The sequence below is a fragment of the Larimichthys crocea genome, chromosome XXII (assembly GCF_000972845.2).
Source record: "Larimichthys crocea isolate SSNF chromosome XXII, L_crocea_2.0, whole genome shotgun sequence".
NCBI lineage: Eukaryota > Metazoa > Chordata > Actinopteri > Sciaenidae > Larimichthys > Larimichthys crocea.
This window is the reverse complement of record NC_040032.1, coordinates 5,537,738-5,551,756: the sequence shown is the minus strand read 5'-3', so window position 1 is coordinate 5,551,756 and position 14,019 is coordinate 5,537,738. Positions and strand designations below refer to the sequence as shown.

At 38.9% G+C, this 14,019-nt stretch overlaps 1 protein-coding gene across 1 annotated transcript in view; it reads right to left on the bottom strand.

Annotated features, from left to right (window-relative positions):
* jade2 (jade family PHD finger 2) overlaps positions 1-14,019 on the bottom strand; it is a 185,072-nt gene that overhangs the window by 17,770 nt on the left and 153,283 nt on the right. Inside the window, exon 12 of the mRNA XM_010737760.3 lies at positions 8,321-8,452. Within this exon, the coding sequence (XP_010736062.2) occupies positions 8,321-8,452 (132 nt within the window). The remainder of the gene's footprint in view (positions 1-8,320; positions 8,453-14,019) is intronic.

The window sequence follows — 14,019 nt, the reverse complement described above, 5'->3', positions numbered from 1 at the left end:
CTAATCTAAAGCCCTTGTTCAAGGCTGTGTTGCGTGACAACTACAGTCTGGGGAACAGCCGGCCTCGATGCCGGTGCACACTAGTCTCACAATGACGAAAAACCCCAGTATGGCATTACAGAACAGCTGATATTGTAGCAACGGGAAAGGATTTGCTAGCCAGTGCTACTAAGGCAGTGCGGGGTAAGGAATGCACAAGCAGCGGGACAGGGCCAAGACCAGGCCTGTACATGACGGCGTGTGTGTGTGTATGTGTGTTGCTAGGTCTAAAGCCCTCTGATGATTGTTCTCGGGTGCTAAGCATCTGCCTAGAAACAGAAGCAGAGAGGCTGAAACAGAGTAAAGGTGCAGGGGGAGCAAGTGAGCGATCAAAAGACCCATCGGAGCGATGAAGGAGAGATGAGAAGTCAGCAGGCCAAAAAAGAGCTAAACACCTGAATAAAGGAGTGAAATCACAGAAAAGGACATAATAATGGCAACCAGAATAAAAAGCTCAGCGTGAACCTGTCAGATTTGTTCTCTGCAACAAAAGAGACATTTTACTTTTATGTCTCTTAGCGTATTGTGTGAGAAATTATCTCACACTATTCCAATCTGTAATTTCTCCTCATATTTTTTTAACTACCTGAAAGAAATTTCATTATTCACATTTTATCATTTTATTTGCTCTATATCAACAGAATGGTAAAGGAAAAATCCACTCTCACACACTTGACAGACAGGCACTTCTCTCACTCCTGTCCAATGTTAAGATTTCAAGGCCCTTTTGCTTTTACTGTCACCACAAAAGTTAAAGAAAGGGAATCTCTAAAAAATATTAAAAAAGAAAGAAATAATAGCACAAATGCTGAACTGTTCCTGGTAGATTGTTGGAACCATGTGTAAAAAGATAAATAATAACAGAATGGCATAATTTGCAAATCCTTTTCGAACCTATATTCAACTGAACATTGTATGAACAGAAGACTTTTTCACAAATATACCACTTGAATTGAATTTGTCGCCTCCAATACGTTCTAAAACGTTGGGACGGAGAACAAAAGACTAGGTAGTCAAGTAGTCCAACAGTTTAAGAACATTTCTAAATACACAACTGCAAGATTTACAACCGCCATTTACAACCAATAAAATCATGAAAGGATTCAGAGAATCCAAAGAAATCTGCATGTAAAGGGCAAAGCCCATAACCAACGCTGAATAAAAGATATAAAAGATGTTACTTCATGGGCTCTGGAACACCTTCGGGAAACCGTTGGTAAACACAGTTTGTTGCTGCATCTAAAAATACAAGTTATAACTCCACCATGCATAGAGAAAGCCAGATATTGACAACATCCAGAAACACCGTTGACTTCTTTGGGCCAGATGGAAACTGGGAACGTATTACAATCGTCCAGAATTAAAAATTGTTTTTGGATACCCACACTCACAGTGAGTGTCATGTCTTCTGGGCTAAAATAGCATCCCAACTTTTGAGTCAGGGTCCTGGTCTGGCAGTGCTTAAAGTGGATTTGCTTGGGTTAATGGTGTCATCATTTGACAAAGACCACAACTACAAATGTGACTGCCAATGTGAAGATCAAATTTCTCTTAGATGATCTATTGAAATACTGTACTGTACTGAATAAACTCATACAATGCCCAGTTTAAAAAAGGTATGCCAGGTTTCATAGACTGAGAGACAATTAGTCACCTCATCATCTACTCCTAGTTTGCCAGTTGTTTCTTTGTGGATGTTCTCCAGATATTTTAGATTCATCACTCAAACAGCAGATTCGACTGGATTACATTTTCTCTCTGAAATTCATTATGGATCTCAGTTTTGAGGATGAAATTCCTCAGTGACTATGAGGGTGACAACAAGAAGATTTCGGAACAGTCTCCCTTTTCCAAATCACCGCTGGCATATGGGCTCCACTAATAAACAGTGGGGATAGGGGACAGTACATCTGAGAAGGAGTTCTGGTACATATCTGTCTTCTTGATCCCAGAACACTAAGAGGAAGACAAAGCCCTGGGAGTCAGGACCAGACCCGACAGAGAACAGATGGCCCGGCACACAAACACACACACTGAGACTGTGAGATATGAACACATACGGCATGCAAAAACAAACACACAGATGACACACTGAGACAGGAACGATATATATACAGTATATAACGCTGGCAGAGGGAAGCATTGCTACACACGCACAAATGCAGACAAACGATATGGTTGTGCACGACATAAGTGCACCACTTGCACAGAAGGGTTTGTTTGTCATGGAAACACAATGTGAGGGATGATTTCCCGGCATCTATTCAACATCAAGTTGCAGATCTTATCCTTCATCAGTAAGATGGAGAGATTGAGACAGAGGAAAAAGATAAACAGAAAGGGAGAGTGTTATAAGACAGAGCCAGGAAGAGAGGGAAAAAGGACAGATACAGAGAGAAAAAACAGATGAGAACTAAGAGAGATAATAGAAAAGGTGAGGGAGATAATATCACAACAGGAAGCAAGTGAGGCAGAACTAAAGTACTCTCCTGTCTAGTGTAATCGTCTCTGTTTATTGATCAAATTTACTTCAACAGGAAAATACTGTTGGCTTCGAGACCCTCTGCTCTGGTTAAATAAGGAAATGAGAGAAAGTCCTGCGTCATCGCTGATAGTCACTGGGCGTGTGGGTGAAAATCTCAAAACATCACTGCCAGATTGTACTCTAAGATACAAACGCAGATACTGTATGGTAATGATAAGAGACCTGGTACATATACTGTATATTAAACTGTATATATTGTGCTAGAGTTTGACCTGGTGAGATGTGTAACCATTATTATTCCCAATAAATCCCCCCGAAATCAAAGAATTCAGTATTTTCTTGAGAACATGAAATACCACCGTGAGTAACTGCTAAATTCCACCAGGTAAAGCTGCGACGCGTTGTGGGTGCGCCATGACCACTAAAGCTGATTGCGGCCATTCTAGGCAATGTTTGTAACTCCATCAGAAGCACCGCAGTAACGGCATAGAGAATCCAGTTGATTTTCAAAATAAAACACCCTCTGCAAATATCCGATCGAGAACCAGCCAAAAGGAAAACAATTTAACTACATTAACACAGCACATTTACCCATGGCAGAAGCACATAAACCAAGGTTAGTTACGAAGTCTGACAGGCAAAACACTCCACTTCTGAAATGCTTCTTGTGGGGTTTGAAGCTAAACGTTCCCTGTGGGATCCAGATGTAAGAGCTGCACCAGCAGCGCTTCAACATTTAATGTACAACAGACAGTTTAACATTATTCAAACTATTAAAGGAAAAAAATGGTAAAATTAGGGAGTTGTTTACAATACTTTGCTTTTGTTACGTGCGGTACTGGACTGTAGCTCCATCTACAGATAACAGGCAACAGATAACAGGTATGTGGGGGGCTTTGCAGTAAGAAGGTGAAGTATGACTGTGATCTTCATTAAGACCAGTTAGCCTGACTGCTAGCTAAGATTCATATTGCATATCAATGGACTAAATATACAAAGTGAATGGTTTGGCTTTATTTACTGCCTACTTTGGTAATACTACTTGCATTTTGATATTAAAAATAAAAAGAAGTAGAATCAAACTGTGAGATTCCCAAAGACAGCCTCTCTGTATAAGCCAATAGGAATGGTGGCTAAAATGACAAAAGTAAAGCCTACGTTGCTCTAAAGTGGAGTTGCCTTTTGAGGCGAGTTTGGCAGCAGGACCCATTTTAAGTTTTCTGAAGCCACTGAGTAAAATCTGCAAATATGCAGGTCTAACTCCAGTAAGGTACATGACACCACTTCACATTCATGCAGGAGATTCAGGCTGACAAACCATCCACTTGGAGACCTATTTCTCAAAACTCTGCTGCTGACACACAAAGCCAAAACTCAGAAGTCCTACAAGTGGAAACTGAATCTTTGCAGATGTATGGCTGGATTTCATGTTACAGAAATGTTAACAATAGAGTGAGGTTAAGCTTAGCTGTATATAATTCCTACCAAAATGCTGTAATCCCACAAAGGCAGAAGCCTATTTCTTTATCGACAGAGTAGCTCCAGGTTTTGTCCTTTGATGACAGCGTGAAGTCTTTGTTGGGTGGTTTTTGTAGCTTTGAGCAACGTTCTGTCATGTTCGTTTTCTGAGATCACACGAAGGAGCCGAGTGCCTCACATTTTACATGTTGTTCTAGCGCTGCTGCCAGTGCACCAATACGTCCTGTTAATGTACTTTTAATGCTTCCATGTGTTGTATGTTGACGTTTGTTGTTATGTTATCATTTACACTGTTGTTTAGCTGTAGGACTTTTTTACTCATGCACATAAAAAGGAGGATAAATGATATTAGAGAGCACAGTTAGTCACCAGAACTCATTTTCATTTAGACTCTCAGATATAAATCATGTACAGTAATTGTCTGTGCAGCCCACCGCTTTTTATTCAAAACTTATTAAATCCAGGTATATGTAAACAAGAATTATGCAATGCTACAAATACACCCACTTGATGTCCTACATATAGAAGCTATTCACACTGGAGTGTTTTTAGAGGAAGCCTAAAGATATATAGGACTTTGTTTTCCATTTTAGTCGCCCACACAGTATATCATAAATTGTGTTTCTTTCACTTACACAAGAACAAAAATTTAAACTAAAACTAAACTTTAGAGTTCCTAAACGTATTACCCAAGGGTCTGCATCTGATTTTTATTGAAGGTCCAGAACAATTGGTGATAAGAAAATAATATTTAATCTACCACATTTACAAAAAGAAAAAATGCATTTACTAGTTTTAGAAATGATCTCAACCAGCACGTGAACTCGGCAGCAACAACGCATTTTCTCTACAGTTAACATCGCTATGACAGTAATGTTAACGCTGGAGACATAAGCTACATTCGGGATTCGGTTTTTCAACTTTGGGATTCGGATCTTTGCATACACGCCTACACATCTACCTTTTCTACTGCACACACACACCGCACTGAACCACCCCACCTCTTTTGGTTCCTCTCCGGCTGTATCTGTATAGACAAAACAAAACATGTGTTTTTCAGATTTCTTCCCCAGCGATTCCATTTTCAACAACAACAAGAAAGTCGCGTGTGGAGGGGGCTTACATCTCTCTCTCTCGGGAAGATAAAAAAATAATAAATAATGCTCAGCACCCATCACATTGTCGGCAAATGTTACACTGCACGTGTGCTGTATTCATAAATCGAGGTATGGGCTGGGTCCTTGAGAAGGCCTGCTTTAGAGTTTCATCCGCAACATAGATAATGCATAGTATAGTCACACAGTGTATTGTGTATACATATACACACTTTTGTAATATAAAATCTTCATAGAAGATGTAATTGTTGTCATTAACACTTTTTATAGCTTTATACGACTGTGTGATCTAAGCCATCCATGAAATGTTTCACTTCATTTTCACTACTAACAGTTTTGATTTTATTTAAGATGCTATTTCATACAAGGAAACTGCAGTAAAACTTTTTTGTGCAAAGGATCCAGTCTGTATTTTGTCGACCATGTGGTTCCAACTGCTCCTTTTTGATTTTTACGCTATCAAATGTGAGGTTGTTACCTTTTTTTTTATGGCATTGAATGGTTATGTAATTTTGGGGGAAAACATTTTCAAAATAAAGCCTGAAAAGAAAAAAAAGCCTTTTGAGGGGAACATTTCCAAAATAAAATCCTGAAAGCTATAACCTGAAAGAGAGGAAACACTGTGTTTGATCCTGACAGTGCGCTCTGGTTCTGCCAAAACCGACAGCACTAGCTCTCATCAAACTGTCACAGCTCTACTGCCCCATGAAGCAGCTGTATCTGAAAAAATAAACTGAGGACGTTTTCAGGATGTCAGGAAATACAACATTACGGGAGCTGCCGACACATCCGTGAGTGGCACTTCTTTCAAAACAAGCCTATCTACCTCAGCAAATGCAGATGGAGCGGTAAACAGATGGACATGAACAGAGGGATGGATATTCAATTTAAAACCTGAAACTCCCATGTTTGTGAACAGAGAGGCTTTAGTACATCAGTCAACATGTTTATACCCTTGCTAACATGAACCTGGAATATTTCCTGAGATATTTAAGGTCTTAGCCACAAAAAAAATAGTTACTCGTCGACTTCGCCAGGCTAAACATGTCACTTCTGCTCAGCAGAAAATAAAAAAAGAAACCTCTGTCACTGCTTAGTGATGGACAAATCGCTTTACAGTACAGTAGTAGACTTTTTATGCATATGTCGTTCATTGAAATGTTAATTTGCACCCCAATAGTCAGGCAGGTGGCTTGTCTCGTGTTGACAACTTAAAAGCTACAGATTCAATTGTGTATGCATCAACAGTCTATCTCATGTCCCGAGCCTTTTTCTTCTCATTCACTTCAAGTCGTCGCTGATACGAGCGTCAGCTAAACGCCTGTGAACTGTCAGTGTTATGAACAAATATCTACATACACATAATCTGGGTGCTCAATTTCCATTTAATATCTGTCTTCTGTGCATCATATGTAGCTGTAATGATAGGTAGTGGAGAATGGATCACCTTCTAGCAGGATAGACAACCATTATCATCCATCCTCATCTCACTAATGATCGGGATTGGCAGTGACAGGCCTCTCTCCTTTATTCTAATGGTGTCTCGCTCACAGTTACCCATTAATGACTAAGAGTGACGCTGACAGAGCTTCTTGCTCTCTTCTCAGTTTTACCATCATGGCCATGCTTGTTTTCGCCATCTCTTATTCCCAACTATTAAAGTTTGGATCATGGGTCAAACTTTTTTTTTTCCATTTGATTCCATGCGGAGGGAATGATGCGTTTAGCACTTCGTTTTACAAAAACAACATTGCCGGATTTATGGTCAATGCAAGGGTTAACAGGAATTTCACCATAGAAACCTCAGGGAGTTTGTTTTTATGGTTCACAGTCAGATTTCTCCAATTAATACCACCAACGCAAGACTAGACGGATGTATCGTACATAACGAGGCGGTATTGTGCTTTTATTATATTCCCCCATACAGTTGTAATTGTGTTTACATCATTTCCTGCTGGGTTCGGTAGTCTTTCATCCATTGTGAGAGTTAAGGTTCGCATTAGCTTTGCTTTGTTACTGAAAATGAGAAGATAACTGAACTTTTTCTCAGCTTGCTTCATGTTCTCTTCACTCTTAACATGCTGTAAATCTCCATTGGCATCAGAAAGACAAAACACTACAGTACCCATGACCCCCATGAGCCGCAGCACCACTCTGATTTGAGCTTGTTATATTACTTTTTCAACTGTAAGTTCCTAGAGATCAAAGTGACATCCACGGTTTGGTTCAGCATATTGTGTTTCTGGCTTGATAAATAACTCAAAACAATAAATCTATCAAATCTATTCGTCTGTTCTTTTCTGTTAATCATTCATTTCGTGTTTGCTCATCCACGTGTCATTTTGAGTGACAAAACTTTAAGGAATAATGCTCAGGCTTTCAATCTTACTGTTTGTAGGATGGTTTAGCCATTAGTCCCTCGACTGGAGTACTAAAGCTCAGTCCCAATATATCCCAGGCTGATTGTTACTCGTGTTTTACCTCTCAGGAGGATGTTCTACAGTTCTACAGGCTAGAACAAGGTGATAGTTATTACAGCAAAGCTCAGAGGTCTGCATGATTTTGAAGGATGACATCTTATAATATCCAGTCTTGCTGCATTACTCTACCTCTCTGTGAGTGCCAACAGACTGATGCATCAGATCAGACCCGCTGGACCAAGCTACTGTCAAGTCTTATTAAAGATTTTACCGTTGCCCCCGACACCTGATCTACACTGAGCGACACACAGCAAATGTATGTCAACACTGATGGTGGAGGCATGTAAGTCTGTAAAAAAATACACACAACAACAAAAAAACAGAAAACACACAAGCATGGAAAGGATGGTCAGCAGAATAAAATGGTTTGTTTGCATCCTTGATGTACCAATATTTTATTTAAGACAAAGGTTCTACATATGAAGTCTTTATCACTTCAAAATAAATTATTTCAAACTTTGTTTTTGAATTTAGCTCTAAACACTACCTCAAATAAATTATTGATGCATCAAGGTTACCAATGTGCTGTAAGGTTTTCATCAGCAGGATATTTATATGGACACACAAACATACGTTCAGCCAATGAGGTGCATTTGAGCAGTTTGGAAACACTGCAAACACTGCAGGGCGTACACCCACCCACGCACACACGCACACGCACACGCACACACACACACACACACACACACACACACACACACACACACACACACACAATGTACCTAGCTCTTTTAGCAGGGAGCCGTTCTCTGACTTCAATCTCTCCTTTTTCTTCTCAGGGCTACTCTTCCTCCTCTCCTTCCCTTTCTCCTTCACTCCATTCTGCTTCCTCTTTTCTCCCTTCTGGGTTTTCTCTGCAGGGAGACACAGAAGGGATTTAGTTGATTTACTCCATTTAAGCTTGATTTAGCTGTAAAGTGTCACTGAGCCTGGGGAACTTCAGGTAGAATTTGAGTAAGAAAGTAGCATACAAACATTATAGCTGGAGAAATGTAGTGCAAAAAAAGACCCATACTAATCGATGATTTGGAGTTTTTCCAGATGTTTTGTTGACATTTTAGGAAAATGTTTTATTTGGTACTATTCAGCTGATGGAAACACATTTAAATCTGTTTTTTGACAATTGGATACACACATAAACACACATTAAAGAACACCGTGTTGGATTGTGTTATTGCCCCCTGGCACTTACTCTGTTTACTCATGTTTTAAAGCACAAGTGCACAAAGAGCTTGTGACTGACAACTTTAAGTCTGATTAAGAAATGTTTGTACAGGACAGCTGAAGGCATTCTCAAAGGCTTGTAAGCCAATTTGTGGTTGCATTAAAGGGTAGGTGTCACTGGTCTAATGTAATACAGCCGTAGTTCATCTTCAGCAGCACATTTACTCTTCTGCTCTTCTCAGATAAAAACCTGAATGCCCAGGATGCATGTTGATTCTTCTTCTAAAGGCCATTTAGTATTCTGGTTCAGGTTTGAGGTTAAGGCTGTCAGATTTAAGACCCATGTGGCCAATACCTCAGTTAACCTCAGACTTAAAACCAGGGTTCTCACACCATCCTAAACATCAAATTCAAGAACCTTCCAGGCCTAATTCTCTCAATCTCAAGAACTCAACGTGGCACAGTTTGAGACACAGATCAGGGTTAATAACTGTTAGAACGCTGGTCATTTTTATAATGAGAAGTAGCAGGCTTTCCTGAAGCTTTTTGTTCAAATAGCTACATATCTCGTCTGGCTCATGTAGTTGATTTTTTCAAGTATTCAAGGACGTATGGGAACCATGTAAAACAAAAAAACACAAACAGTTTAAGTGTGTGTCTCTGTCTGTGTGTGTGGATGCACTGTGTTGCAAGATCCCTGTAGGTAAAAAAGAATAAATAACAGTGTTTATGTAGCACATACTTTATGTATATATATATATATGTACACACAGACTAACACTTGTGTGTTAGTCTTCAGGTCTGTAAGCATGCTGACACACACACTGTTCGACATGTACCAGAGCCCTGCAGAGCGCCACCCTGCTGCGAGCTGTCCTCTCACTCCGGGCGACGTCGCTCTCTCCCTCCAGCTGAGTGCGTGGCAGGTAACACACCAAACACTGACATGTACACATGATGATCAAAGACCAAATAAGAACAACACCTCACAGTCTAATTTAGTCCAATACAGTATACTAAGTGTAAATACTAGCTTAACACAGGTTTTATTGTTACTATATACTGAAACTGTCGCCTGCATTGTTGGTAGTTTAATGTAAATGAAATCCTATATTTTTTTAAATAATATAATCAATGAAGTTATTTAAAAAGGAGCTATACCGTCTTACCAATTTCTTTGTATTTAATTTCACTTGTTAACACACCACTGCAAATAGGTGCAATAATAGAAAATAGCTCATTTATTCTATATTTCCATTTATCTGGTGTTACCAGGGTGTGTAACTGAAGGTTATCTCCCTTCTTCCACATGGGGTGGATGTTACTTTATTAACTATCGATCATACAGGAATTAGGGATATGACCAGAGGGAGGGTACGTTAAAGAAAAGTTAGGACCACTAAAATTAAAATTTTAACGTAAGCATTAGAGATGATTTTATTAAACATTAACGATCTATCAACACAGAAAATAACAGTAAATAATGAATTTCCCTGATATTACAGTACAGTCAAACTTAACTTTTGAGTTCATGAATTTTCATTATCGATTAATCTGTCGGTCACTTTCACAATTAATAGTTTAGTTCATAAAACATCAATAAATTCTAAAAAAAAACACAATGTGACATTTAATTATTTTTAGAGAATTGTTGGTGGTTTTGCTTGAAAAATGACTTAATTACGATTATCAAAATAGCTACATATAAATGTTCTGCCTATTAATTTTTGATATTAATTAATAGAACAATTGTTTCAGCTCTCTACTATAAAAAAACACTTTTATTTATGATACGATTCTACTGAGGAAGAATTGATTATTGTTGAGCTCTGCGTTTAACATAAACACACACATACTCACACACAGCATGTAAGGAAACAATGCAGTCACACTCCACTGACTCTCACATATACAGCACAGTGATGATCTCTTTCTCCGTCTCTCATTCTCTGACATGGGAAGCCCTTATTGTTGGGATGTCTTGTTGTTACAGACTCCAGCTGTTTACACAAACACAGTCCTGACTGCACGGCTCACCAACTCTCCTGCTGCTGCTGTGTATCGTGTTTATATACTGTACATGTCTGTGTGTGTGCGTGTGTGTGTGTGTGTGCACTGGTACAGCAGGTGGCAGCTGCAGGTTCATTACAGCTATACTGGGGTTTAGAGAAGCTGAATTTACGTGTTTATGTGTGTGTGTATTGCTCAGCAGTCACTGTAGGGTGAAATAGTCGACATGGATGATCTGATACCATAAGCAAGTTCATCAGTAAGTGTCTGTAAAAAAAAAAAGTAAAACACAGTACACATGCAAGCTTACTGTTTGTTTTTCATTATTCATATAAAGAAATTATGTTAAGTCTACATTCCAAATGTGCCATTTATTGTTTTTAATTCCTGGTATTCTGATGTGCAGAGTAATGCACAGACCTTTTGCGCGTCACTCTTTTCTTCTCCTTACTTTCTATTCCTGGTAGCAGCTGCCTTCACCACCAGATGACCCCGTTTACAGCAGGAAATGGAACAAGGTGTAAAAATTTCAACTCTGATAAAATCTATATACAAAGACTATAGCCATGCTAGTGGCCCTGCGAGGTTGTGTTTAGACACAGCGCCAGCGATTTGAGCTAAATGCTAACACATATAACCCCTGGATTCCAGCTAGGCTTTGTTAACTCCTCAGATTTGGTCATTTTTCCTTGGTTTATGTACTTCTACCATGAGTAAGTAGGCTGAGTAGTTTCACTTTTAGTATTTTTTTATGATCTGAAGTCTGCACAGGTATTTTATTTTGAAAACTGACCAGTGTCTGTGTCTGATTTCCTAACAGCACACCGTGGCGCTTCTGGTAGGATCACGATCATTCTCTAGAACAGCTCCAGAATGCGTTGCCGCCATGACTGATGGGATCAAGCCTTTGTTTTTCATTTTAGCACGGCAACAATCACTAATAAGCACCGAACACAAATTACTGCTGAGTCTGTGATCATTCATTTGGTATGAATTTAGTCATAAAAATGTATTGCACAACTTAAAATTTCAATCTGATGAACATCGTTGTAAACATTGTTGTAGACATTTTAGTGCAGAAAGTTACATATCATATTTTTTAAGTAAAAAAACAAACATTGCTATTATATTGCAGCTCTTCTGTGGCATCCAGTATAAATAATTTTTTTAAGTTGTGTGTGTGTGTGTGTTGGTCAGTACAATACATGCCTATGCTGCGTGTGTGCCTGTCATAGCCAGCAGTAGGCTGTCCTCATGCTTGCTTTAGCATGGAGGAGCAGGACATGCATGAATGGAGCTGAGAGAGACCAGAGAGAGATTTCACACTGAGACGACCCTGTGTGTGTGTGTGTGTGTGTGTGTGTGTGTGTGTGTGTGTGTGTGTGTGTGTGTTTGGAAAGAAAGAGAAAAAAAGAACATGTATGTATATTTTATGTTTGTGTGCACCTGAAAAGTTTCCATTTTTGTTTAGGGTTATTCATGTTTTCAGAGAACATTTTCATGTTGCACCTTCATTTCAAAGATGAAATATAAGGTGGAAGAAGAAAGAAGTGAAAGAAGAAATGATGTGGAGACGTGAAACATAAAGTGTCAGCGTGAATGTTGATCAGGAAGATGTAATGGGGTGGAATGAGGTATTAAAAGTGCAGAGGGGTTTGATTTCCAAGTCCATGCCAGATCATCGCCTGGGTTATGAGGACGCATGAAATAATGTCTTCCTGTGAAGAAGTTATTTGAATGAAAACTGCAGCTTCTAAAAGAGTGTGACAAACACTAAAAGCAGGAAAAACGTGGAGGTGGAGATGTAATTTAGATTGCAGTGAGTTAAGTTTGTTAGATGGAAGCATGGCACAGTTTTTCTTCACGTTAGTTAAGCTTGTTAGTCATTAACTTATAGAGGTTAGACTTTTATGTGATTTTTGTATGCTCACATAAAGTAGCATCTCTACTAGGTGGAGCTTTGCACCAGAAACAATGCTAAACTATGCTTCCTGTTCACAGCAGCATTCTACATTGTAATCTAAGCTCCTATGTACATAATAGAAAGCCTTTAAAAACATTTTAGGGATAGGTTTTAATCCAGATTCAAAGTCATTTAGACTTTCCTGAATTGGGTATGAAATAGGTGCGCCCAGGTGGCCGAACGGTTGGCGTCCAAAGCAACGTTGAGAAATTTCATGTACGCATGCGCACAGCGCTAGAGATCCGCTGGTCGCGAGTTCGAGTCCAGCGAGGCTCACAGTTACATGCACTTCATTTCTCTCCTCTGTAAGTCGCTTTGGATAAAAGTGTCCGCTAAATACAATGTAATGTAATGTAATGTAATGTAATGTGTGGTTATGCTCATACGTTTATTATGCATTATATCCTGCTAACCAATAAAAAAAACTCTCAAACTGTCAAGAAAGGAAATATTCTTACACCCCTTTTCTTTATTAAACAGAAAAACTCTTTTATCAAACTAAGATTGTCTTTATTGCCTTGTTAACTCATCGTAAAACAACCTCATTCAAATGAGACAGAAACAGAACTAAACTAACCAAAGACATCTTGGTTAGTCTTTCTGCTGTTTCAACCATTACCAGCTCTGGTCTGGTCAATATAAATTCTTGATTCAGCAAGTTAGACGTGAAAATATTCTAGTTAAAATGATTTTTTTTTAAAGGAATCTGGTCCGGTGTCTTTAAAGAGAGCATAGATTCCTTCAGTTCCCTGTCGGAAAGGGCTGTCTGACGGCAAAGTAAAGTGATGAAAAGATTCTTAGTAGCATACACAGATTTTGTCCACAGCAGGTACCATGTTGGTACTCGTGAGGGAGATGCATTTAAAATAGAATCTGCCAAGCTGAAACTTCTGCGGATGCTCAACTTTGATATTACATATGCATTGTTACTACTTCAAGCCACATTTCTTTAAGAGACTTTAAAGACTGAAAATAGCTCTTTAACAATGACAGTTCAAAGAAAAAAAGTCTTGAAATACACACAAAATCTTATAATAGAGATATTAGCAATAATATAGATATAGTTTTATCTGACCATGACAGAAATTAGTTTTGACAAGCACTTGCATGTAAAAAAATCTTATTTTATTTAAATACTGGCTTTAAACTCTGGCTCATACAACCTTGTTTGACAGTGGGAACGTTACCAGGAACTCAGAAACCTTTTTAGGAACTTTCTCTGCATGAATTTTCTCTGCATTTAAACCAGAGAAAACGGGGTATAAATTTAGTTTCTTGGCTGTG